The 27,269-nt window shown below is 55.8% G+C and overlaps 1 protein-coding gene and 1 long non-coding RNA gene across 2 annotated transcripts in view; one reads left to right on the plus strand and one right to left on the minus strand.

Annotated features, from left to right (window-relative positions):
* Nucleotides 1-7,223: 7,223 nt before the first annotated feature.
* Nucleotides 7,224-20,569, minus strand: LOC143986940 (large ribosomal subunit protein uL2m-like). The gene is given in 8 exon segments (XM_077485356.1): nucleotides 7,224-7,838; nucleotides 10,706-10,779; nucleotides 15,016-15,126; nucleotides 15,203-15,318; nucleotides 15,394-15,431; nucleotides 15,433-15,536; nucleotides 16,998-17,136; nucleotides 20,397-20,569. Coding segments are annotated over 8 exon segments (882 nt in total). The 5' UTR covers nucleotides 20,478-20,569; the 3' UTR covers nucleotides 7,224-7,619.
* Nucleotides 20,570-24,664: 4,095 nt separating this feature from the next.
* LOC143986943 (uncharacterized) overlaps nucleotides 24,665-27,269 on the plus strand; it is a 78,243-nt gene continuing 75,638 nt past the window's right edge. Inside the window, exon 1 of the long non-coding RNA XR_013276574.1 lies at nucleotides 24,665-24,758. This is a non-coding gene — a long non-coding RNA (uncharacterized LOC143986943). The remainder of the gene's footprint in view (nucleotides 24,759-27,269) is intronic.

Consider the following 27,269-nt stretch of genomic DNA (forward strand, 5'->3'; position numbering starts at 1 on the left):
ACGCCGACTAGCTTCCGCCCGTAAAATCACTGTGATTCTGCGGGCGGGAGCATTGTCATTCTTAGACAGGCAGTCATTTCCGGCTTTCGGCTGCTTCACAAAACCCGGAAGTGACGTCGGCAGCTCCGTTCCTTAGCCCGAGCGAAGCTGCCAGACAGTGAGAGGTGAGTCACCGCATAAAGGCTTTCTAGCCTCGACTTTGTGGAGAATGTTCGTGCATTTAGCTGAATGAATGCAAAAAGCTTTCACAGCCAGAAAGGTTTCCCCAGGCCAGGCGACTTTTGCCGTGGCCAATCAGAGAATGAGCTCTGAAGGGGGAACTCCACGCCAAATTTCTGAAAAAAAATTTGACGTGGGTTCCCCCTCCGAGAGCATACCAGGCCCTTAGGTCTGGTATGGATTCCAAGGGGAACCCCCTACGCCGAAAAAACGGCGTGGGGGTCCCCCCCAGATCCACACCAGACCCTTATCCGAGCACGCTACCCGGCCGGCCAGGAAAGGGGGTGGGGACGAGCGGGCGGCCCCCCCCTCCTGAGCCGTACCAGGCCGCGTGCCCTCAACATGGGGGGGTGCCTTGGGGGAGGGGGGGCGTGCGGCCCCCCCACCCCAAAGCACCTTGTCCCCATGTTGATGAGGACAAGGGCCTCTTCCCGACAACCCTGGCCGTTGGTTGTCGGGGTCTGCGGGCGGGGGGCTTATCGGAATCCGGGAGCCCCCTTTAATAAGGGGGCCACGGATACCGGCCCCCCCACCCTATGTGAATGAGTATTGGGTACAATGTACCCCTACCCATTCACCTGTGAAAAAAAGTACAAAAAAACAACACAGGGTTAAAATATTTTATTGCACAGCTCCGGGGGTCTTCCGTCTTCGGGGGTCTTCTCGCAGGACTCCTCCGCTATCTTCTTGTAGCTCTTTTGCTAGCGGAGGAGCCCGGCTTTCTTCCTCGCCGCCGGCCTCTTCTTCCGACTTCGGGGGTCTTGTCCCCCTCTTCGGTTCTTCTGCCGGGCCACCGCGCCTTCTTATAGCTCTTTTACAGGTGGTGGCCCGGTCTTCTATCGCCGCCGCCGCCCGTTCTTCTTCTTCTTCTTCTCCTTCTTCTCCAGGAGATGTTGCCTCGACGATCTCCCTGGCCGGAATGCCAGGGACGCGCTGCGCTGCCACTTATATACGGACAATGGGGCGGTGTCACATGGGTTGATGTCACATGGGTTGGTCACATGGGTTGATGTCACAGTCGCCATGTGACATGAACCCATGTGACCAACCCATGTGACATCAACCCATGTGACACCGCCCCATTGTCCCTATATAAGTGGCAGCGCAGCGCGTCCCTGGCATTCCGGCCAGGGAGATCGTCGAGGCAACATCTCCTGGAGAAGAAGGAGAAGAAGAAGAAGAACGGGCGGCGGCGGCGACGGCAGCAGAAGACCGGGCCACCGCCTGTAAAAGAGCTATAAGAAGGCGCGGTGGCCCGGCAGAAGAACCGAAGAGGGGGACAAGACCCCCGAAGTCGGAAGAAGAGGCCGGCGGCGAGGAAGAAAGCCGGACTCCTCCGCTAGCAAAAGAGCTACAAGAAGATAGCGGAGGAGTACGGCGAGAAGACCCCCGAAGACGGAAGACCCCCGGAGCTGTGCAATAAAATATTTTAACCCTGTGTTGTGTTTTTTTTGTACTTTTTTTTCACAGGTGAATGGGTAGGGGTACATTGTACCCCATACTCATTCACATAGGGTGGGGGGCCGGTATCCGGGGCCCCCTTATTAAATGGGGCTCCCGGATTCCCATAAGCCCCCCGTCCACAGACCCCGACAACCAACGGCCAGGGTTGTCGGGAAGAGGCCCTTGTCCTCATCAACATGGGGACAAGGTGCTTTGGGGTGGGGGGGCCGCACGCCCCCCTCCCCCAAGGCACCCCCCCATGTTGAGGGCACGCGGCCTGGTACGGCTCAGGAGGGGGGGCGCCCGCTCGTCCCCACCCCCTTTCCTGGCCGGCCGGGTAGCGTGCTCGGATAAGGGTCTGGTGTGGATCTGGGGGGACCCCCACGCCGTTTTTTCGGCGTAGGGGGTTCCCCTTGGAATCCATACCAGACCTAAGGGCCTGGTATGCCCTCGGAGGGGGGAACCCACGCCAAATTTTTTTTCAGATTACATAAGGGGCGTGTTTTATGAGAAGTGAGAGGAGCCAAAATGATGGGCGGGGTCATGATGGGCGGGGTCTGGCGCCCCCCATCCAAAAACTTCACCAGCTGCCACTGCAGAGGACCCCGCAGAGAGGACCCCACAGAGAGGACTCTATACAGAGGACCCCACAGAGAGGACTCCATACAGAGGACCCCACAGAGAGGACTCCATAGAGAGGACTACATACAGAGGACCCCACAGAGAGGACTCCATAGAGAGGACCCCACAGAGAGGACTCCATACAGAGGACCCCACAGAGAGGACTCCATACAGAGGACCCCACAGAGAGGACTCCATACAGAGGACTCCATACAGAGGACTACATACAGAGGACTACATACAGAGGACCCCACAGAGAGGACTCCATACAGAGGACCCCACAGAGAGGACTCTATACAGAGGACCCCGCAGAGAGGACCCCACAGAGAGGACTCTATACAGAGGACCCCACGGAGAGGACTCCATACAGAGGACCCCACAGAGAGGACTCCATAGAGAGGACTACATACAGAGGACCCCACAGAGAGGACTCCATAGAGAGGACTACATACAGAGGACCCCACAGAGAGGACTCCACAGAGAGGACCCCACAGAGAGGACCCCACAGAGAGGACCCCACAGAGAGGACTCCATACAGAGGACCCCACAGAGAGGACTCCATACAGAGGACCCCACAGAGAGGACTCCATACAGAGGACCCCACAGAGAGGACTCCATAGAGAGGACTACATACAGAGGACCCCACAGAGAGGACTCCATAGAGAGGACCCCACAGAGAGGACCCCAGAGAGAGGACTCTATACAGAGGACCCCACAGAGCGCACCCCCGCAGAGAGGACTCCATAGAGAGGACCCCGCAGAGAGGACTCCATAGAGAGGACCCCACAGAGAGGACTCCATAGAGAGGACCCCACAGAGAGGACTCCATACAGAAGACCCCACAGAGAGGACCCCACAGAGAGGACTCCATACAGAGGACCCCGCAGAGAGGACTCTATACAGAGGACCCCGCAGAGAGGACTCTATACAGAGGACCCCACAGAGAGGACTCTATACAGAGGACCCCACAGAGAGGACTCCATACAGAGGACCCCACAGAGAGGACTCCATACAGAGGACTCTATACAGAGGACCCCGCAGAGAGGACCCCACAGAGAGGACTCCATACAGAGGACCCCACAGAGAGGACTCCACAGAGAGGACCCCACAGAGAGGACTCTATACAGAGGACCCCACAGAGAGGACTCTATACAGGAGGACCCCACAGAGAGGACTCTATACAGAGGACCCCACAGAGAGGACTCCATACAGAGGACCCCACAGAGAGGACTCCATACAGAGGACCCCACGGAGAGGACTCCATACAGAGGACCCCACGGAGAGGACTCCATACAGAGGACCCCACGGAGAGGACTCCATACAGAGGACTCCACAGAGAGGACCCCACAGAGAGGACTCCATACAGAGGACCCCACAGAAGCACAGTGGTGTAGTGGTTAGCACTTTCACCTAGCAGCAATAGGGTTGCTGGTTCAAATCCCGACCACGACACTATCTGCCTGGAGTTTGCATGTTCTCCCTGTGCGGGTTTCCTCCAGGTACTCCGGTTTCCTCCCACACTCCAAAGACATGCTGGAAGGTTAATTAGACCCTGTCCAAAAAAAATTGGCCATAATATGTGTATGTGAATGTTGTATGTGTTGTAAGTGTGTCGGGACTCTACAGGTTAAAGGACCGTGTAAAAAGCTGCAGATGGACACCGGTGGCAAGAAAGCGCCCTGAGGCAATTCAGTTCACATAGGTAGTGCTATACAAGTCACTCATTCAGAGAGGACCCCACAAAGTGTACAATACAGAGAGGACTCAATAGAAATTACCCCAAAGAGAGGACCCCACAGAGAGTCCTGGTACTGATCTACAGGAAGGTGAGGAGATGTGAAGGGTGGTGTCTCTGATATACAGGAAGGTGAGGAGATGTGAAGGGTGGTGTCTCTGATATATAGGATGGTGAGGAGATGTGAAGGGTGGTGTCTCTGATATACAGGAAGGTGAGGAGATGTGAAGGGTGGTGTCTCTGATATACAGGAAGGTGAGGAGATATGAAGGGTGGTGTCTCTGATATACAGGAAGGTGAGGAGATGTGAAGGGTGGTGTCTCTGATATATAGGATGGTGAGGAGATGTGAAGGGTGGTGTCTCTGATATATAGGAAGGTGAGGAGATGTGAAGGGTGGTGTCTCTGATATACAGGAAGGTGAGGAGATGTGAAGGGTGGTGTCTCTGATATACAGGAAGGTGAGGAGATATGAAGGGTGGTGTCTCTGATATATAGGAAGGTGAGGAGAGGTGAAGGGTGGTGTCTCTGATATATAGGAAGGTGAGGAGATGTGAAGGGTGGTGTCTCTGATATATAGGAAGGTGAGGAGATATGAAGGGTGGTGTCTCTGATATATAGGATGGTGAGGAGATGTGAAGGGTGGTGTCTCTGATATACAGGAAGGTGAGGAGATATGAAGGGTGGTGTCTCTGATATATAGGAAGGTGAGGAGATGTGAAGGGTGGTGTCTCTGATATACAGGAAGGTGAGGAGATGTGAAGGGTGGTGTCTCTGATATACAGGAAGGTGAGGAGATGTGAAGGGTGGTGTCTCTGATATACAGGAAGGTGAGGAGATGTGAAGGGTGGTGTCTCTGATATACAGGAAGGTGAGGAGATGTGAAGGGTGGTGTCTCTGATATACAGGAAGAAGAGGAGATGTGAAGGGTGGTGTCTCTGATATATAGGATGGTGAGGAGATGTGAAGGGTGGTGTCTCTGATATATAGGATGGTGAGGAGATATGAAGGGTGGTGTCTCTGATATATAGGAAGGTGAGGAGATATGAAGGGTGGTGTCTCTGATATATAGGAAGGTGAGGAGATATGAAGGGTGGTGTCTCTGATATATAGGAAGGTGAGGAGATGTGAAGGGTGGTGTCTCTGATATATAGGATGGTGAGGAGATGTGAAGGGTGGTGTCTCTGATATATAGGAAGGTGAGGAGATGTGAAGGGTGGTGTCTCTGATATATAGGAAGGTGAGGAGATGTGAAGGGTGGTGTCTCTGATATACAGGAAGGTGAGGAGATGTGAAGGGTGGTGTCTCTGATATACAGGAAGGTGAGGAGATGTGAAGGGTGGTGTCTCTGATATATAGGAAGGTGAGGAGATGTGAAGGGTGGTGTCTCTGATATATAGGATGGTGAGGAGATGTGAAGGGTGGTGTCTCTGATATATAGGAAGGTGAGGAGATGTGAAGGGTGGTGTCTCTGATATATAGGAAGGTGAGGAGATGTGAAGGGTGGTGTCTCTGATATATAGGAAGGTGAGGAGATGTGAAGGGTGGTGTCTCTGATATATAGGAAGGTGAGGAGATGTGAAGGGTGGTGTCTCTGATATACAGGAAGGTGAGGAGATGTGAAGGGTGGTGTCTCTGATATACAGGAAGGTGAGGAGATGTGAAGGGTGGTGTCTCTGATATATAGGAAGGTGAGGAGATGTGAAGGGTGGTGTCTCTGATATATAGGAAGGTGAGGAGATGTGAAGGGTGGTGTCTCTGATATATAGGAAGGTGAGGAGATGTGAAGGGTGGTGTCTCTGATATATAGGATGGTGAGGAGATGTGAAGGGTGGTGTCTCTGATATACAGGAAGGTGAGGAGATGTGAAGGGTGGTGTCTCTGATATATAGGAAGGTGAGGAGATGTGAAGGGTGGTGTCTCTGATATACAGGAAGGTGAGGAGATGTGAAGGGTGGTGTCTCTGATATATAGGATGGTGAGGAGATGTGAAGGGTGGTGTCTCTGATATATAGGAAGGTGAGGAGATGTGAAGGGTGGTGTCTCTGATATATAGGATGGTGAGGAGATGTGAAGGGTGGTGTCTCTGATATATAGGAAGGTGAGGAGATGTGAAGGGTGGTGTCTCTGATATATAGGAAGGTGAGGAGATGTGAAGGGTGGTGTCTCTGATATACAGGAAGGTGAGGAGATGTGAAGGGTGGTGTCTCTGATATATAGGAAGGTGAGGAGATGTGAAGGGTGGTGTCTCTGATATATAGGAAGGTGAGGAGATGTGAAGGGTGGTGTCTCTGATATATAGGAAGGTGAGGAGATGTGAAGGGTGGTGTCTCTGATATATAGGAAGGTGAGGAGATGTGAAGGGTGGTGTCTCTGATATATAGGAAGGTGAGGAGATGTGAAGGGTGGTGTCTCTGATATACAGGAAGGTGAGGAGATGTGAAGGGTGGTGTCTCTGATATATAGGAAGGTGAGGAGATGTGAAGGGTGGTGTCTCTGATATATAGGAAGGTGAGGAGATGTGAAGGGTGGTGTCTCTGATATACAGGAAGGTGAGGAGATGTGAAGGGTGGTGTCTCTGATATATAGGATGGTGAGGAGATGTGAAGGGTGGTGTCTCTGATATATAGGAAGGTGAGGAGATGTGAAGGGTGGTGTCTCTGATATATAGGAAGGTGAGGAGATGTGAAGGGTGGTGTCTCTGATATATAGGAAGGTGAGGAGATGTGAAGGGTGGTGTCTCTGATATACAGGAAGGTGAGGAGATGTGAAGGGTGGTGTCTCTGATATATAGGAAGGTGAGGAGATGTGAAGGGTGGTGTCTCTGATATATAGGATGGTGAGGAGATGTGAAGGGTGGTGTCTCTGATATATAGGAAGGTGAGGAGATGTGAAGGGTGGTGTCTCTGATATATAGGAAGGTGAGGAGATGTGAAGGGTGGTGTCTCTGATATATAGGAAGGTGAGGAGATGTGAAGGGTGGTGTCTCTGATATATAGGAAGGTGAGGAGATGTGAAGGGTGGTGTCTCTGATATACAGGAAGGTGAGGAGATGTGAAGGGTGGTGTCTCTGATATATAGGAAGGTGAGGAGATGTGAAGGGTGGTGTCTCTGATATATAGGAAGGTGAGGAGATGTGAAGGGTGGTGTCTCTGATATACAGGAAGGTGAGGAGATGTGAAGGTATAATGATGACAAGACTCGGCTTTTATGAAGAGACACATTTATTGGTTTATTGTATTTTTAGCGTTGCGATGAACGAGTTCATAAATCCAAAACATTTTCTGGCAGATTGCGGAGCTCAGGCCGGTATGGACGACGCCCATTGTGGGAGGGACTCGCTCTCTCGGTGTCACCAGAACTAATAATAAGGGGGACACCTTCTGATAGGTGAAGCTGTTTTGGTGACATCTATGAGGGGATTTTTCATACTTTCTTGTGTGGCCACTAGGGGGGAAACATCAATAGCAAAAACAAATCAACGGACCGGAGTTGTTACCATTCCGTATCCACAGAAGTTTTCCAGAGCTGTGAGAAAAAATAATATATCACTGGAATACGGACTGTCCTCCTCCTGAATCCATGCTGGGAAAGGGGGGATCCTAAACCCGCAGGGCAGGGCTGGCACCTGGTAATTTCACATAACTCTTTATTGGGGGCAGAGGTTTGATCTTCCTTCCCGCCCAGCCCCCCTTTCTTTTCCAGAGTCCACTAGAAGGTCGGATTCCCAGCCAGCGGTTCCGCCCCGCCTTTCCGATGATTCTCTTATTATGATCCACATTAGACACCCGTCCCACCGTTGCCACACAGGTCTCCAACACCTTTAGGGAAAGAAGAGGCATCAGAGAGGAGGAGGAGCATGGCAAAGGGAGGAAAAAAAAAGGATTGACACAAGAGGAAGGGAAAAGATGTGAGAAGGGAGAAAGGAGGTGTACGAAATGGATAGGACAAGAGGTGGGCATAAGAGGAAGGAGGAGAAGAGAGAGGCGGGGCATAGGAGGAAGGAGAAGAGAGAGACAGGGCATAGGAGGAAGGAGAAGAGAGAGACGGGGCATAGGAGGAAGGAGAAGAGAGAGACGGGGCATAGGAGGAAGGAGAAGAGAGAGGCGGGCATAGGAGGAAGGAGAAGAGAGAGGCGGGCATAGGAGGAAGGAGAAGAGCGAGGCGGGCATAGGAGGAAGGAGAAGAGAGAGGCAAAGCTCCGGAGGGAGGAAGGAGAGGAGAGAGGCGGGCACCAGAGGAAGGAGAGGAGAGGCTCAGAAGGAAGGAGAGGAGAAAGGCGGGGCGCGGGAGGAAGGAGAGGAGAAAGGCGGGGCGCGGGAGGAAGGAGAGGAGAAAGGCGGGGCGCGGGAGGAAGGAGAGGAGAAAGGCGGGGCACGGGAGGAAGGAGAGGAGAGAGGCGGGACATGGGAGGAAGCAGAGGAGAGAGGGCGGGGCACAGGAGGAAGGAGAGGAGAGAGGCGGGGCACAGGAGGAAGGAGAGGAGAGAGGCGGGGCGAGGAAGGAGAGGAGAGAGGCGGGGCAGGGGAATAAAGAGAACAGAGGTGGAGCACGGGAGGAAAGAGGAGAAAGGCGAGGCATAGGAGGAAGGAGAAGAGAGAGACGGGGCATAGGAGGAAGGAGAAGAGAGAGACGGGGCATAGGAGGAAGGAGAAGAGAGAGGCGGGCATAGGAGGGAGGAGAAGAGCGAGGCGGGCATAGGAGGGAGGAGAAGAGCGAGGAGGGCATAGGAGGGAGGAGAAGAGCGAGGCGGGCATAGGAGGAAGGAGAAGAGAGAGGCAAAGCTCCGGAGGGAGGAAGGAGAGGAGAGAGGCGGGCACCAGAGGAAGGAGAGGAGAGGCTCAGAAGGAAGGAGAGGAGAAAGGCGGGGCACGGGAGGAAGGAGAGGAGAAAGGCGGGGCACGGGAGGAAGCAGAGGAGAGAGGCGGGGCATGGGAGGAAGCAGAGGAGAGAGGCGGGGCACAGGAGGAAGGAGAGGAGGGGCACGGGAGGAAAGAGAGGAGAGAGGCGGGGCACAGGAGGAAGGAGAGGAGAGAGGCGGGGCGAGGAAGGAGAGGAGAGAGGCGGGGCAGGGGAATAAAGAGAACAGAGGTGGAGCACGGGAGGAAAGAGGAGAAAGGCGAGGCATAGGAGGAAGGAGAGGAGAGAGGCGGGGCATAGACAGAAGGAGAGGAGAGAGGCGAGGCATAGGAGGAAGGGAAGGAGAGAGGCGGGGCATAGGAGGAAGGGGAGGAGAGAGGCAGGGCATAGAAGGAGAGTAGAGAGGCGAGGCATAGAAGGAAGGAGAGGAGAGGCATAGAAGGAAGGAGAGAGGCAGGGCTCCAGAGGGAGAAAGGAGAGGAGAGAGGCGGGCACCAGAGGAAGGAGAGGAGGGGCTCGGAAGGAAGGAGAGCAGAAAGGCGGGGCACGGGAGGAAGCAGTGGAGAGAGGCGGGGCACGGGAGGAAGCAGTGGAGAGAGGCGGGGCACGGAGGAAGCAGAGGACAGAGGCGGGGCACGGGAGGAAGCAGAGGAGAGAGGCGGGGCACGGGAGGAAGCAGAGGAGAGAGGCGGGGCAGGGGAATTAAGAGAACAGAGGTGGAGCACGGGAGGAAAGAGGAGAAAGGCGAGGCATAGAGGAAGGAGAGGAGAGAGGCGAGGCATAGGAGGAAGGGAAGGAGAGAGGCAGGGAATAGAAGGGGAGGAGAGAGGCAGGGAATAGAAGGGGAGGAGAGAGGCGAGGCATAGAAGGAAGGAGAGGCGGGCATAGGAGGAAGGAGAGAGGCGGGGCATAGAAGGAAGGAGAATAGAGAGGCGAGGCATAGGAGGAAGGAGAATAGAGAGACGATGCATAGGAGGAAGGGGAGAAGAGAGGCGGGGGCATAGGAGAGGAGAGGCGGGGCATGGAAGGGGAGGAGAGAGACGAGGCATAGGAGGAAGGGGAGGAGAGAGACGAGGCATAGGAGGATGGGAGGAGAGAGACGAGGCATAGGAGGAAGGGGAGGAGAGAGACGAGGCATAGGAGGAAGGGGAGGAGAGAGACGAGGCATAGGAGGAAGGGGAGGAGAGAGACGAGGCATAGGAGGAAGGGGAGGAGAGAGGCGGGGAATAGGAGGAAGGGGAGGAGAGAGGCGGGGAATAGGAGGAAGGGGAGGAGAGAGGCGGGGAATAGGAGGAAGGGGAGGAGAGAGACGAGGCATAGAAGGGGGAGGAGAGAGGCGGGGCATAGGAGGAAGGGGAGGAGAGAGGCGAGGCATAGGAGAGGAGAGAGGCGGGGCATAGAAGGAAGGAAAGCAGAGAGGTGAGGCATAGGAGGAAGGGGAGGAGAGAGGCGGGGCACAGGAGGAAGGGGATGAGACAGGCGGGGCACAGGAGGAAGGGGATGAGAAGGCGGGGCACAGGAGGAAGGAGGAGAGGCGGGGCACAGGAGGAAGGAGAGAGGCGGGGCACAGGGGAGGAAGAGAGGCGCGGGCACAGGAGGAAGGAGGGAGAGAGGCGGAGGAAGGAGAGGCGGAGAGGCGGAGGGAAGGAGAGGAGAGAGGCGGAGGAAGGAGAGGAGAGAGGCGGAGGAAGGAGAGGAGAGAGGCAGGAGTGCGGGAGGAAGGAGAGAGGCGGAGTGCAGGAGGAAGGAGAGGAGCATGGAAGGAGAGGAGAGAGGCAAGGCACAGATAGGGGAAGTAGACTTTAGTGCAGTAGCGGAATTTTCTCACCTGAACTTGTCTCTTGGATGGAAGCTGTACGATGGCCGTCCCGTTCACCTTCCTCAGTAACACACCGCAGGTGCCTGTGAGGGAAGAGTATAGAGCATGAGGCCCCAGACACCCCCCACATCTGAGGCCCCAGACCCCCAACACCCCGAACATCTGAGGCCACAGACCCCGACACCCCCCCACATCTGAGGCCCCAGACCCCAACACCCCGAACATCTGAGGCCCCAGACCCCAACACCCCGAACATCTGAGGCCACAGACCCTCGACACCCCCCACATCTGAGGCCACAGACCCTCGACACCCCCCACATCTGAGGCCCCAGACCCCCAACACCCCGAACATCTGAGGCCACAGACCCCCGACACCCCCCCACATCTGAGGCCCCAGACCCCAACCCCCGAACATCTGAGGCCACAGACCTCGACACCCCCCACATCTGAGGCCCCAGACCCCAACACCCCGAACCATCTGAGGCCACAGACCCTCGACACCCCCCACATCTGAGGCCCCAGACCCCCAACACCCCGAACATCTGAGGCCACAGACCGCCGACACCCCCCCACATCTGAGCCCCAGACCCCCAACACCCCGAACATCTGAGGCCACAGACCCTCGACACCCCCCCACATCTGAGGCCACAGACACCACGACACTCCCCCACATCTGAGGCCCCAGACCCCTGACACCCCCACATCTGAGGCCCCAGACCCTCTACACCCCCCCTACACCTGAGGCCCTCGACACCCCCCACATCTGAGGCCCCAGACCCCTGACACCCCCCACATCTGAGGCCCCAGACCCTCTACACCCCCCCTACACCTGAGGCCCTCGACACTCCCCCACATCTGAGGCCCCAGACCCCTGACACCCCCACATCTGAGGCCCTAGACCCTCTACACCCCCCTACACCTGAGGCCTCGACACCCCCCATCTGAGGCCCCAGACCCCCCCCACATCTGGGGACACAGACCCCCGGCACCCCCCACATCTGAAGCCCCAGACACCCTGACACCCCCCTAACATTTGAAGCCCCTAGACACCCCCCACATCTGGGGACACAGACCCCCCCCAGAAACCGCCACAGACCCCCCCCCGGCCCCCACATCTGGGGACACAGACCCCCCCGGCGCCCCCACATCTGGGGACACAGACCCCCCCGGCACCCTCACATCTGAGGACACAGACCCCTGGCACCTCACATCTGAGGACACAGACCCCCGGCACCCTCACATCTGAGGACACAGACCCCCGGCACCCTTATATCTGAGGACACAGACCCACGGCACCCTCACATCTGAGGACACAGACCCCCGGCACCCTCACATCTGAGGACACAGACCCCCGGCACCCAGACCCCCAGCACCTTCACATTTGGGGACACAGACCCCCGGCACCCTCACATTTGGGGACACAGACCCCCGGCACCCTCACATTTGGGGACACAGACCCCCGGCACCCTCACATCTGAGGACACAGACCCCCGGCACCCTCACATCTGAGGACACAGACCCCCCCGGCACCCTCACATCTTTGGACACAGACCCTTGGCACCCCACATCTGGGGACACAGACCCTTGGCACCCCCACATCTGGGGACACAGACCCTTGGCACCCCCACATCTGGGGACACAGATCCCTGGCACTCTCACATCTGAGGACACAGATCCCTGGCCCCCTCACATCTGAGGGACACAGACCCCCGGCACCCCCACATCTGGGGACACAGACCCCCGGCACCCCCACATCTGGGGACACAGACCCCCGGCACCCCCACATCTGGGGACACAGACCCCCGGCAGCCCCCCACATCTGAGGCCCCAGACCCCCAACACCCCGAACATCTGAGGCCACAGACCCTCGACACCCCCCCACATCTGAGGCCCCAGACCCCCAACACCCCGAACATCTGAGGCCACAGACCCCCGACACCCCCCCACATCTGAGGCCCCAGACCCCCAACACCCCGAACATCTGAGGCCACAGACCCTCGACACCCCCCCACATCTGAGGCCACAGACCCACGACACTCCCCCACATCTGAGGCCCCAGACCCCTGACACCCCCCACATCTGAGGCCCCAGACCCTCTACACCCCCCCTACACCTGAGGCCCTCGACACCCCCCCACATCTGAGGCCCCAGACCCCCCCCACATCTGGGGACACAGACCCCCGGCACCCCCCACATCTGAAGCCCCAGACCCCTGACACCCCCCTACATTTGGAAGCCCCAGACACCCCCCACATCTGGGGACACAGACCCCCCCCCCCAGAAACCGCCACAGACCCCCCCCGCGCCCCCACATCTGGGGACACAGACCCCCGGCACCCTCACATCTGAGGACACAGACCCCCCGGCACCCTCACATCTGAGGACACAGACCGCGGCACCCAGACCCCCAGCACCTTCACATTTGGGGACACAGACCCCCGGCACCCTCACATTTGGGGACACAGACCCCCGGCACCCTCACATTTGGGGACACAGACCCCCGGCACCCTCACATTTGGGGACACAGACCCCTGGCACCCTCACATCTGGGGACACAGACCCCCCCGGCACCCTCACATCTTTGGACACAGACCCTTGGCACCCCCACATCTGGGGACACAGACCCTTGGCACCCCCACATCTGGGGACACAGACCCTTGGCACCCCCACATCTGGGGACACAGATCCCTGGCACTCTCACATCTGAGGACACAGATCCCTGGCCCCCTCACATCTGAGGACACAGACCCCCGGCACCCCCACATCTGGGGACACAGACCCCCGGCACCCCCACATCTGGGGACACAGACCCCCGGCACCCCCACATCTGGGGACACAGACCCCCGGCACCCCACATCTGGGGACACAGACCCCCGGCACCCCCACATCTGGGGACACAGACCCCCGGCACCCCCACATCTGAGGCCCCAGACCCCCAACACCCCGAACATCTGAGGCCACAGACCCCCGACACCCCCCCACATCTGAGGCCCCAGACCCCCAACACCCCGAACATCTGAGGCCACAGACCCTCGACACCCCCCCACATCTGAGGCCACAGACCCACGACACTCCCCCACATCTGTGGCCACAGACCCACGACACTCCCCCACATCTGAGGCCCCAGACCCCTGACACCCCCCACATCTGAGGCCCCAGACCCTCTACACCCCCCCTACACCTGAGGCCCTCGACACCCCCCCACATCTGAGGCCCCAGACCCCCCCACATCTGGGGACACAGACCCCCGGCACCCCCACATCTGAAGCCCCAGACCCCTGACACCCCCCTACATTTGAAGCCCCAGACACCCCCCACATCTGGGGACACAGACCCCCCCCCCCAGAAACCGCCACAGACCCCCCCCGGCGCCCCCACATCTGGGGACACAGACCCCCCCGGCACCCTCACATCTGAGGACACAGACCCCTGGCACCTCACATCTGAGGACACAGACCCCCGGCACCCTCACATCTGAGGACACAGACCCCCGGCACCCCTCACATCTGAGGACACAGACCCCCCGGCACCCTCACATCTGAGGACACAGACCCCCGGCACCCTCACATCTGAGGACACAGACCCCCGGCACCCCCACATCTGGGGACACAGACCCCCCGGCACCCTCACATCTGAGGACACAGACCCCCGGCACCCAGACCCCCAGCACCTTCACATTTGGGGACACAGACCCCCGGCACCCTCACATTTGGGGACACAGACCCCCGGCACCCTCACATTTGGGGACACAGACCCCCGGCACCCTCACATTTGGGGACACAGACCCCCGGCACCCTCACATCTGAGGACACAGACCCCCGGCACCCTCACATCTGGGGACACAGACCCCCCCGGCACCCTCACATCTTTGGACACAGACCCTTGGCACCCCCACATCTGGGGACACAGACCCTTGGCACCCCCACATCTGGGGACACAGATCCCTGGCACTCTCACATCTGAGGACACAGATCCCTGGCCCCCTCACATCTGAGGACACAGACCCCCGGCACCCCCACATCTGGGGACACAGACCCCCGGCACCCCCACATCTGGGGACACAGACCCCCGGCACCCCCACATCTGGGGACACAGACCCCCGGCACCCCCACATCTGGGGACACAGACCCCCGGCACCCCCACATCTGGGGACACAGACCCCCGGCACCCCCACATCTGGGGACACAGACCCCCGGCACCCCCACATCTGGGGACACAGACCCCCGGCACCCTCACATCTGAGGACACAGACCCCCAGCATCCCATGTATTCCCACCAGCCTGAATGTGCCCAGGAAGCCCTTCAGGCCTTTGACTCACCTGCTGCTCGGATACACAGCGCTCCCTTCCCGGGGATAACCTCCAGACAATTAATGAGCGTCCCGATTGGCAGGGCTCCGAGTGGGTGGGCATCTCCCTCCTGGGCCAACACTGACAAGAAAAGGGGCGGGGTTAAACCTTTATAAAACATGGCTGAAGAAGTGACAGACATTGGATAGGAGGGTACCCGCCATGCGCCCGATGTGCCCGGATGAAGTGATCAGATCTCCGTTCTTCATATTCTCTGTGGCGATAATCCAGCGTTTCCTCTTCCCTCCTGCGACCAGAGCGATGTCCGCGGACCTACAGAGGACATAAACAGCACCTGTCATGTCATTCCCCCATGGGGGGTGCAGGCATGTCATGGGGGTCACTTACCTGCAGGGATCGTAGCGCACCTCCATCACTTTCTCCTGGGAAGGGCGTGTCCTCCCGGCCCGGCTCATAATTCAGCCGCTGGAAGTCAATCATCCGGAAAAGCTGTTTGTGTCCCCCGCCGACTCCGTGTGTGCGGATCCGTCCTGAGGAATGGGAATACGGGTCAGTATTTCCCCTCCCCCTCTTCTCCCCCCCCCCCCACCAACTCCGTGTGTGCGGATCCGTCCCTGAGGAATGGGAATATGGGTCAGTATTTCCCCTCCCCCTCTTCTCCCCCCCCCCCCCCCACCGACTCCGTGTGTGCGGATCCGTCCTGAGGAATGGGAATATGGGTCAGTATTTCCCCTCCCCCTCTTCTCCCCCCCCCCCCCACCGACTCCGTGTGTGCGGATCCGTCCTGAGGAATGGGAATACGGGTCAGTATTTCCCCTCCCCCTCTTCTCCCCCCCCCCCCCACCGACTCCGTGTGTGCGGACCCGTCCTGAGGAATGGGAATATGGGTCAGTATTTCCCCTCCCCCTCTTCTCCCCCCCCCCCCACCGACTCCGTGTGTGCGGATCCGTCCTGAGGAATGGGAATATGGGTCAGTATTTCCCCTCCCCCTCTTCTCCCCCCCCCCCCACCGACTCCGTGTGTGCGGATCCGTCCTGAGGAATGGGAATATGGGTCAGTATTTCCCCTCCCCCTCTTCCCCCCCCCCCCCCACCGACTCCGTGTGTGCGGATCCGTCCTGAGGAATGGGAATATGGGTCAGTATTTCCCCTCCCCCTCTTCCCCCCCCCCCCCCACCGACTCCGTGTGTGCGGATCCGTCCTGAGGAATGGGAATATGGGTCAGTATTTCCCCTCCCCCTCTTCTCCCCCCCCCCACCGACTCCGTGTGTGCGGATCCGTCCTGAGGAACGGGAATACGGGTCAGTATTTCCCCTCCCCCTCTTTTCCCCCTCCCCCCGCCAACTCCGTGTGTGCGGATCTGCCCTGAGGAATGCGAATATGGGTCAGGACATCCCCCATATAACTCCTCCAACTCCAGGCAGGACATCCCCCATATTGCTCCTCCCACTCCAGGCAGGACATCCCCCATATTGCTCCTCCCACTTCAGGCAGGACATCCCCCATATTGCTCCTCCCACTCCAGGCAGGACATCCCCCATATAACCCCACCCACTCCAGGCAGGACATCCCCCCATATAACCCCACCCACTCCAGGCAGGACATCCCCATATAACCCCACCCACTCCAGGCAGGACATCCCCATATAACCCCTCCCACTCCAGGCAGGACATCCCCCATATAACCCCACCCACTCCAGGCAGGACATCCCCCATATAACCCCACCCACTCCAGGCAGGACATCCCCCATATAACCCCACCCACTCCAGGCAGGACATCCCCCATATAACCCCACCCACTCCAGGCAGGACATCCCCCATATAACCCCACCCACTCCAGGCAGGACATCCCCCATATAACTCCTCCAAACTCCAGGCAGGACATCCCCCATATAACTCCTCCCACTCCAGGCAGGACATTCCCCATATAACTCCTCCCACTCCAGGCGGGACATCCCCCTTATAACTCCTCCCACCTTGCCCCCCCCCCAACCTGTGTGGTCTCTTCCTCCGGTTTTCCTCTTCCCGATCGGGTTGATGGTGTATTTGGTTGGCGGTTTCCAGACATCGAAGTGACTGAGGCTGGAGGTGGTGAGGAGCCCCCGGCGGAGAGGAGGGACCAGGGGGCCGTCCTGTGGGCGGGACAATAACATCACTGAGTACCAATCACAACCAACAACCAAAAGGGGTGATAATATAACTGAATCAACACAGAGAGAGAGCTGTACAATGGAGGTAAACCACAGGGGGGCGCTAGGTGCTACTATGACATCATATATCCTCGCTAGTTACCGGCCCATCAATAATATGCAATATTATCCCCGCCCATCAATATTATCCCCGCCCATCAATGATATTCCCACTAATTATCGCTCATAATTATGCCAGTCTGTGTATTGGACACTTTAAACAGGCTCCGCCCGATTCGTGTAAATGAGACTTGCTGCCTCCAATCAGAGCTCCTCCGTGTGTTCACATCACGCCCCCTCCAGCTACCAGATCCTTACACCCAGGGGGAGGGGGAGGGAGCCTAATAACACTAAGAATGAGTATATAGAGCAGCCAGCACAAGAAAAGAAAAATTTTAAGCAATGGATCCCCGAATAATAATACAAAACTGAGTCACCCGATGTGCAAAATAACGAATAAAAAAAAGATTAGTTACCCCGAGGAGAAAAAAAAAAAAAAAAAAAAGGACAATATGGAACAGCGCAATGCTGTTGGCAGGACCCAAATTGACGCGTTTCGTCTACACAGACGTCATCTGGACACTGGTAAGCCTTTGCACAGTCGGAGGTTGTCGGCAAATATATTTTCTTACCGGATCCTCCCAGTGATCCCAATCAGCTGATTTTTGCACATTTATACGGACTTTGTTTCCTTTTCTATCACGTGACTTTTTCCTGTTGATTTGTATTTTCATGTTGGTGGATAATATTTTTCTATTGGATTGTTTTCCCTTCTCAGGGTAACTAATCTTTTTTTTACTTATTATTTTTTTCTGGTCAGCACGGATAATGAAGAGTTTGTTCAACCAATCACGGGCCATATTAGAGAACCCCGCCCCCTGCGGCTCAGACCCCTTCCTATACGGGAGGAGACACCGGGATGGCGGGGGCACCTGCAGGCATCGCCCCGGGACGGATCTTTTCAGTCTCAAATTGGTTGGCTGAATAGTCACTCCATCACTTCTGTGGTTGGTGGAAAGGGGTCCCGCCCCCCTCCCGCCACCTATCCCAGGCTCTACTGTCCAATAACGGAGCCCAATGAGTGAGGAGGAGCAAAGAGCCACTGAGAGCCTGAGATGGCATTCTCCCCACCCCCTCCACAGCTCAACGCTCCAATGAGCGAGGAGGGAGCAGAGCAGAGAGCTGCTGAGATGGGACACTCCCCACCTCTCTGCTGTACTATGCCTGCAGTCTCTGATCATCTCCGGTATCATGCCTGCAGTCTCTGATTGCCCCCGGTATCATGCCTGCAGTCTCTGATCGTCTCCGGTATCATGCCTGCAGTCTCTGATCGTCTCCGGTATCATGCCTGCAGTCTCTGATCGTCTCCTGTATCATGCCTGCAGTCTCTGATCGTCTCCTGTATCATGCCTGCAGTCTATGATCGTCTCCTGTATCATGCCTGCAGTCTCTGATCGTCTCCGGTATCATGCCTGCAGTCTCTGATCGTCTCCGGTATCATGCCTGCAGTCTCTGATCGTCTCCTGTATCATGCCTGCAGTCTCTGATCGTCTCCTGTATCATGCCTGCAGTCTCTGATCGCCCCCGGTATCATGCCTGCAGTCTCTGATCGCCTCCTGTATCATGCCTGCAGTCTCTGATCGCCTCCTGTATCATGCCTGCAGTCTCTGATCGCCTCCTGTATCATGCCTGCAGTCTCTGATCGCCTCCTGTATCATGCCTGCAGTCTCTGATCGCCTCCTGTATCATGCCTGCAGTCTCTGATCGCCTCCTGTATCATGCCTGCAGTCTCTGATCGCCTCCTGTATCATGCCTGCAGTCTCTGATCGTCTCCTGTATCATGCCTGCAGTCTATGATCGTCTCCTGTATCATGCCTGCAGTCTCTGATCGTCTCCGGTATCATGCCTGCAGTCTCTGATCGCCCCCGGTATCATGCCTGCAGTCTCTGATCGTCTCCTGTATCATGCCTGCAGTCTCTGATCGCCCCCGGTATCATGCCTGCAGTCTCTGATCGCCTCCTGTATCATGCCTGCAGTCTCTGATCGCCTCCTGTATCATGCCTGCAGTCTCTGATCGCCTCCTGTATCATGCCTGCAGTCTCTGATCGCCTCCTGTATCATGCCTGCAGTCTCTGATCATCTCCGGTATCATGCCTGCAGTCTCTGGAGGGGGAGGAAGGGCCGGGCACGGAGGGGGAGGGGCCGATCACGGAGGGGGAGGGGCCAATCACGGAGGGGGAGGAGGGGCCGGGCACGGAGGGGGAGGAGGGGCCGGGCACGGAGGGGGAGGAGGGGCCGGGCACGGAGGGGGAGGAGGGGCCGGGCACAGAGGGGGAGGAGGGGCCGGGCACAGAGGGGCCGGTCATGTGGGGGAGGGCAGATCAAGGAGGGGGAGGGGTCGGTCACAGAGGGGGAGGAGGGGTCGGTCACAGAGGGGGAGGAGGGGTCGGTCACAGAGGGGGAGGGGCTGGACAGAAAGGGGGGAGGGGCCGGGCACGGAGGGGGAGCCGGTCACGGAGGGGTCGGTCACGAGGGGGGAGGGTCTGGACACGAGGGGGGAGGGGCAGATCAAGGAGGGGGAGGGGCCGGTCACAGAGGGGGGAGGAGGGGGAGGTCACAGAGGGGGAGGTCACAGAGGGGGAGGGGCTGGACAGAAAGGGGGGGAGGGGCTGATCCCGGAGGGGGAGGTCACAGAGGGGGAGGAGTGGGAGGTCACAGAGGGGGAGGGGCTGGACAGAAAGGGGGAGGGGCTGACCTCGGAGGGGGTTGGGGCCGGTCACGGAGGGGGAGGAGGGGCCGATCAAGGAGGGGGGAGGGGCCGGTCACAGAGGGGGAGGAGGGGTTGGTCACAGAGGGGGAGGAGGGGTCGGTCACAGAGGGGGAGGAGGGGTCGGTCACAGAGGGGGAGGAGGGGTCGGTCACAGAGGGGGAGGAGGGGCCGGTCACAGAGGGGGAGGAGGGGCCGGTCACAGAGGGGGAGGAGGGGCCGGTCACAAAGGGGGAGGGGCTGGACAGAAAGGGGGAGGGGCTGATCCCGGAGGGGGGGAGGGGCCGGGCACGGAGGGGGAGGAGGGGCCGGTCACGGAGGGGGAGGAGGGGGGGCCGGTCACGGAGGGGGAGGAGGAGGGGCCGGTCACGGAAGGGGGAGGGGCCAGACACGGAGGGGGGAGGAGTGGCCAGTCTCGGAGGGGATAGTCACTGACCTGTAGGAGGAGGCGTGGCTCAGTCCGGAGACATGTCACGTAGAGAGATCGCAGTGCTGAGCTCAGAGACCTCGCCGCCATTCCTGAGGAGAAGAGACAACCAATCAGCGATGTGTAGAATGTCTCCTCTCACCTCGCCCGCACGGCGCCCAATAATGACGTCACTTCCCGTCTCTTCGCTTAGACGTACGCATGCGCGCTGAGTGTTCCGCTGTAGTGTCACATTATGCTGCCTATCACAGGATGCTGCGGAAGTGACGTTTCCGCCAGAAATTGCGTATTGCGCATGCGCCGTGCGTTCCAAACGCTAGCGCCGTGCGTTCCAACAAATGTTCGGCAATACAGTTAAGCAAAAGCATCACAGAATGTTACGGAAGTGACGTTTAACTTTAGAACCAGCGAAACCATCGCATAATGTTACGGAAGTGACGTTTAACTTTAGAACCAGCGAAACCATCGCATAATGTTACGGAAGTGACTGTGCAGACAACACAAACACTGGGCGTTACAACGCCAATACTTCCCTTGTTACCTCCTATCAGTTTTTAAATAACCATGCTGAGCTACATGCGGTCTTAGGTTATGGATTGCTGGGACTTGTAGTGCCTATGCTGAGCTACGTGCGGTGTAGTGTCACATTTTGCTGCCTATCACAGGATGCTGCGGAAGTGACGTTGCCGCCAGAAATTGCGTACTGCGCATGCGCATAGCGTTCCAAACACTCGCGTCGTGCGTTCCAACATAGTTTCGGCAATACAGTTCAGCGAAACCATCACATAATGTTACGGAAGTGACGTTACACACAACACAAACACTGGGCCGTGCGTCACAACACTAATACTTCCCTTGTTACCTAGTAGGTTTTGCATTGCTGGGACTTGTAGTGCCTATCCTGAGCTACATGCTTCAATGTTCAGTGTCCTCATCCCTATCCCCGAGCTTCAATGTTCAGTGTCCTCATCCTTATCCCTGTGCTTCAATGTTCAGTGTCCTCATCCTTATCCCCGAGCTTTAATGTTCAGTGTCCTCATCCCTATCCCCGAGCTTCAATGTTCAGTGTCCTCATCCTTATCCCCGAGCTTCAATGTTCAGTGTCCTCATCCCTATCCCCATGCTTCAATGTTCAGTGTCCTCATCCCTATCCCCGAGCTTCAATGTTCAGTGTCCTCATCCCTATCCCCGAGCTTCAATGTTCAGTGTCCTCATCCCTATCCCCGAGCTTCAATGTTCAGTGTCCTCATCCCTATCCCCATGCTTCAATTTTCAGTGTCCTCATCCCTATCCCCCTGCTTCAATGTTCAGTGTCCTCATCCCTATCCCCGTGCTTCAATTTTCAGTGTCCTCATCCTTATCCCCGAGCTTCAATGTTCAGTGTCCTCATCCCTATCCGCAAGCTTCAATGTTCAGTGTCCTCATCCCTATCCGCAAGCTTCAATGTTCAGTGTCCTCATCCCTATCCCTGAGCTTCAATGTTCAGTGTCCTCATCCTTATCCCCGAGCTTCAATGTTCAGTGTCCTCATCCCGATCCCTGAGCTTCAATGTTCAGTGTCCTCATCCTTATCCCCATGCTTCAATGTTCAGTGTCCTCATCCCTATCCCTGAGCTTCAATGTTCAGTGTCCTCATCCCTATCCCCAAGCTTCAATGTTCAGTGACCTCATCCTTATCCCAGAGCTTCAATGTTCTCATCCTTATCCCCGAGCTTCAATGTTCAGTGTCCTCATCCCTATCCCCGAGCTTCAATGTTCAGTGTCCTCATCCCTATCCCCCTGCTTCAATGTTCAGCGTCCTCATCCTTATCCCCCTGCTTCGATGAGGACACTGAACATTGAAGCATGGGGATAAGGATGAGGACACTGAACATTGAAGCTGGTGGATAAGGATGAGGACACTGAACATTGAAGCTCAGGGATAAGGATGAGGACACTGAACATTGAAGCTCGGGGATAGGGATGAGGACACTGAACATTGAAGCTCAGGGATAGGGATGAGGACACTGAACATTGAAGCTGGTGGATAAGGATGAGGACACTGAACATTGAAGCTCAGGGATAAGGATGAGGACACTGAACATTGAAGCTCGGGGATAGGGATGAGGACACTGAACATTGAAGCTCAGGGATAGGGATGAGGACACTGAACATTGAAGCTGGTGGATAAGGATGAGGACACTGAACATTAAAGCTCAGGGATAAGGATGAGGACACTGAACATTGAAGCTCAGGGATAAGGATGAGGACACTGAACATTGAAGCTCGGGGATAAGGATGAGGTCACTGAACATTGAAGCTCAGGGATAGGGATGAGGACACTGAACATTGAAGCATGGGGATAAGGATGAGGACACTGAACATTGAAGCTCAGGGATAAGGATGAGGACACTGAACATTGAAGCTCGGGGATAAGGATGAGGTCACTGAACATTGAAGCTCAGGGATAAGGATGAGGACACTGAACATTGAAGCTCAGGGATAGGGATGAGGACACTGAACATTGAAGCATGGGGATAAGGATGAGGACACTGAACATTGAAGCTCAGGGATAAGGATGAGGACACTGAACATTGAAGCTCGGGGATAAGGATGAGGTCACTGAACATTGAAGCTCAGGGATAGGGATGAGGACACTGAACATTGAAGCATGGGGATAAGGATGAGGACACTGAACATTGAAGCAGGGGGATAGGGATGAGGACACTGAACATTGAAGCTTGCGGATAGGGATGAGGACACTGAACATTGAAGCTCGGGGATAAGGATGAGGACACTGAACATTGAAGCTGGTGGATAAGGATGAGGACACTGAACATTGAAGCTGGTGGATAAGGATGAGGACACTGAACATTGAAGCTCAGGGATAAGGATGAGGACACTGAACATTGAAGCTCGGGGATAGGGATGAGGACACTGAACATTGAAGCTCAGGGATAGGGATGAGGACACTGAACATTGAAGCTGGTGGATAAGGATGAGGACACTGAACATTAAAGCTCAGGGATAAGGATGAGGACACTGAACATTGAAGCTCAGGGATAAGGATGAGGACACTGAACATTGAAGCTCGGGGATAAGGATGAGGTCACTGAACATTGAAGCTCAGGGATAGGGATGAGGACACTGAACATTGAAGCATGGGGATAAGGATGAGGACACTGAACATTGAAGCTCAGGGATAAGGATGAGGACACTGAACATTGAAGCTCGGGGATAAGGATGAGGTCACTGAACATTGAAGCTCAGGGATAAGGATGAGGACACTGAACATTGAAGCTCAGGGATAGGGATGAGGACACTGAACATTGAAGCATGGGGATAAGGATGAGGACACTGAACATTGAAGCAGGGGGATAGGGATGAGGACACTGAACATTGAAGCTTGCGGATAGGGATGAGGACACTGAACATTGAAGCTCGGGGATAAGGATGAGGACACTGAAAATTGAAGCACGGGGATAGGGATGAGGACACTGAACATTGAAGCAGGGGGATAGGGATGAGGACACTGAACATTGAAGCTCGGGGATAAGGATGAGGACACTGAAAATTGAAGTATGGGGATAAGGATGAGGACACTGAACATTGAAGCACAGGGATAAGGATGAGGACACTGAACATTGAAGCTCGGGGATAAGGATGAGGACACTGAACATTGAAGCATGTAGCTCAGGATAGGCACTACAAGTCCCAGCAATACAAAACCTACTAGGTAACAAGGGAAGTATTAGTGTGACGCACGGCCCAGTGTTTGTGTTGTGTGTAACGTCACTTCCGTAACATTATGTGATGGTTCCGCTGAACTGTATTGCCGAAACTATGTTGGAACGCACGACGCGAGTGTTTGGAACGCATCGCGCATGCGCAGTATGCAATTTCTGGCAACAACGTCACTTCCGCAGCATCCTGTGATAGGCAGCAAAATGTGACACTACACCGCACGTAGCTCAGCATAGGCACTACAAGTCCCAGCAATCCATAACCTAACACCACACGTAGCTCAGCATAGGCACTACAAGTCCCAGCAATCCATAACCTAACACCACACGTAGCTCAGCATGGTTATTTAAAAACTGATCCGAGGTAACAAGGGAAGTATTGGCGTTGTAACGCCCAGTGTTTGTGTTGTCTGCACAGTCACTTCCGTAACATTCTGTGATGCTTTTGCTTAACTGTATTGCCGAACATATGTTGGAACGCACGGCGCATGCGCAGTACGCAATTTCTGGCGGAAACGTCACTTCCGCAGCATCCTGTGATAGGCAGCATAATGTGACACTACACCGCCGCTTTTACGTCACTTCCGGTGTGTGATGTGACGGGACGCCTCTTCTGAGAGAAGAAGTGAAGATGGCGGCGGAGCGAGCAGGTAATGGAGGCGGGGCGGTGCACATCTGTGGGAGGATACAATCTCTGAGTCACCAGGACAGGAAGTGAAGGGAATTATCCCGATGGGGACACAGTCAGGGGGGCTTTATATTCTCCTCCTCCATAATTACCAACATTCCTCCGGGGGTCTGATCTCCTCCCCCACATAGTAATCAGAGAGCAGCTATTGGCTGAGGAGGTAGCAGAAGGCGGGCTGTACTGTGTCCTGTCCAATCACAGTGTCAGGAGTAGGGATGAGCTGCGGGGTCCGGCCGTCCTGGGTTGGGTTTGGGGGGTAATCAGTGGGATTTGTGTACACTGGGCGGTAATGAGATGTAACCGCAATACGATCCGTGTGTGAGGAGGAGAACCCGGAACGTCTCGCTACCGCGCTTTGTTTACATTCTGTGACCGGCTGTGATTGGACACGGCTGGTCACATGTATCGGGGGATGGAAACCACACAGATCGGGGATGGGCTGTGTCCGAGGGACAGACCCCACCCCCCGGGGGCCCGCAGGAGCCGCGAAATACCGAGGCCGTCATATGACTATGGCCGGGTACTGAAGTGGTTACATAGGATCGGTCCCAGCACAGAACCCTGGGGGGCCCCACTACCCTCCCCCGACCATTCCGACTACCCCCCATTTATCACCACCCTCTGAACTCGCCCTTGTAGCCACTTTATCTAGATACACCCCGTCTACAGGCCTTCCTTTATCTAGATACACCCCGTCTATGGGCCTTCCTTTATCTAGATACACCACATCTACGGGCCTTCCTTTATCTAGATACACCATGTCTACGGACCTTCCTTTATCTAGATACACCACATCTACGGGCCTTCCTTTATCTAGATACACCCCGTCTACGGGCCTTCCTTTATCTAGATACACCACATCTACGGACCTTCCTTTATCTAGATACACCAGGTCTACGGACCTTCCTTTATCTAGATACACCACATCTACGGGCCTTCCTTTATCTAGATACACCACGTCTACGGGCCTTCCTTTATCTAGATACACCACGTCTACGGACCTTCCTTTATCTAGATACACCACGTCTACGGGCCTTCCTTTATCTAGATACACCACGTCTACGGGCCTTCCTTTATCTAGATACACCCCGTCTACGGGCCTTCCTTTATCCAGATACACCACGTCTACGGGCCTTCCTTTATCTAGATACACCCCGTCTATGGGCCTTCCTTTATCTAGATACACCATGTCTACGGGCCTTCCTTTATCCAGATACACCACATCTACGGGTCTTCCTTTATCTAGATACACCACGTCTACGGGCCTTCCTTTATCTAGATACACCACGTCTACGGGCCTTCCTTTATCTAGATACACCACGTCTACGGGCCTTCCTTTATCTAGATACACCACATCTACGGGCCTTCCTTTATCTAGATACACCACGTCTACGGGCCTTCCTTTATCTAGATACACCACGTCTACGGACCTTCCTTTATCTAGATACACCACGTCTACGGGCCTTCCTTTATCTAGATACACCACGTCTACGGGCCTTCCTTTATCTAGATACACCCCGTCTACGGGCCTTCCTTTATCTAGATACACCACATCTACAGACCTTCCTTTATCTAGATACACCACGTCTACGGGCCTTCCTTTATCTAGATACACCACATCTACGGGCCTTCCTTTATCTAGATACACCCCGTCTACGGGCCTTCCTTTATCTAGATACACCACGTCTACGGACCTTCCTTTATCTAGATACACCACGTCTACGGGCCTTCCTTTATCTAGATACACCACGTCTACGGGCCTTCCTTTATCTAGATACACCCCGTCTACGGGCCTTCCTTTATCCAGATACACCACGTCTACAGACCTTCCTTTATCCAGATACACCACATCTATGGGCCTTCCTTTATCTAGATACACCACGTCTACGGGTCTTCCTTTATCTAGATACACCACGTCTACGGCCTTCCTTTATCTAGATACACCACGTCTACGGGCCTTCCTTTATCCAGATACACCACATCTATGGGCCTTCCTTTATCTAGATACACCACATCTACGGGCCTTCCTTTATCTAGATACACCACATCTACGGGCCTTCCTTTATCTAGATACACCACGTCTACGGGCCTTCCTTTATCTAGATACACCACATCTACGGGTCTTCCTTTATCTAGATACACCACATCTATGGGCCTTCCTTTATCTAGATACACCACGTCTACGGCCTTCCTTTATCTAGATACACCACGTCTACGGGCCTTCCTTTATCCAGATACACCACATCTATGGGCCTTCCTTTATCTAGATACACCACATCTACGGGCCTTCCTTTATCTAGATACACCACATCTACGGGCCTTCCTTTATCTAGATACACCACGTCTACGGGCCTTCCTTTATCTAGATACACCACGTCTACGGGCCTTCCTTTATCTAGATACACCACATCTACGGGCCTTCCTTTATCTAGATACACCACATCTACGGGCCTTCCTTTATCTAGATACACCA

The sequence above is a fragment of the Lithobates pipiens genome, unplaced genomic scaffold, assembly GCF_037356315.1.
Source record: "Lithobates pipiens isolate NorthernLeopardFrog02 unplaced genomic scaffold, aLitPip1_a1.2 Scaffold_18, whole genome shotgun sequence".
NCBI classification, from domain to species: Eukaryota; Metazoa; Chordata; class Amphibia; order Anura; family Ranidae; genus Lithobates; species Lithobates pipiens.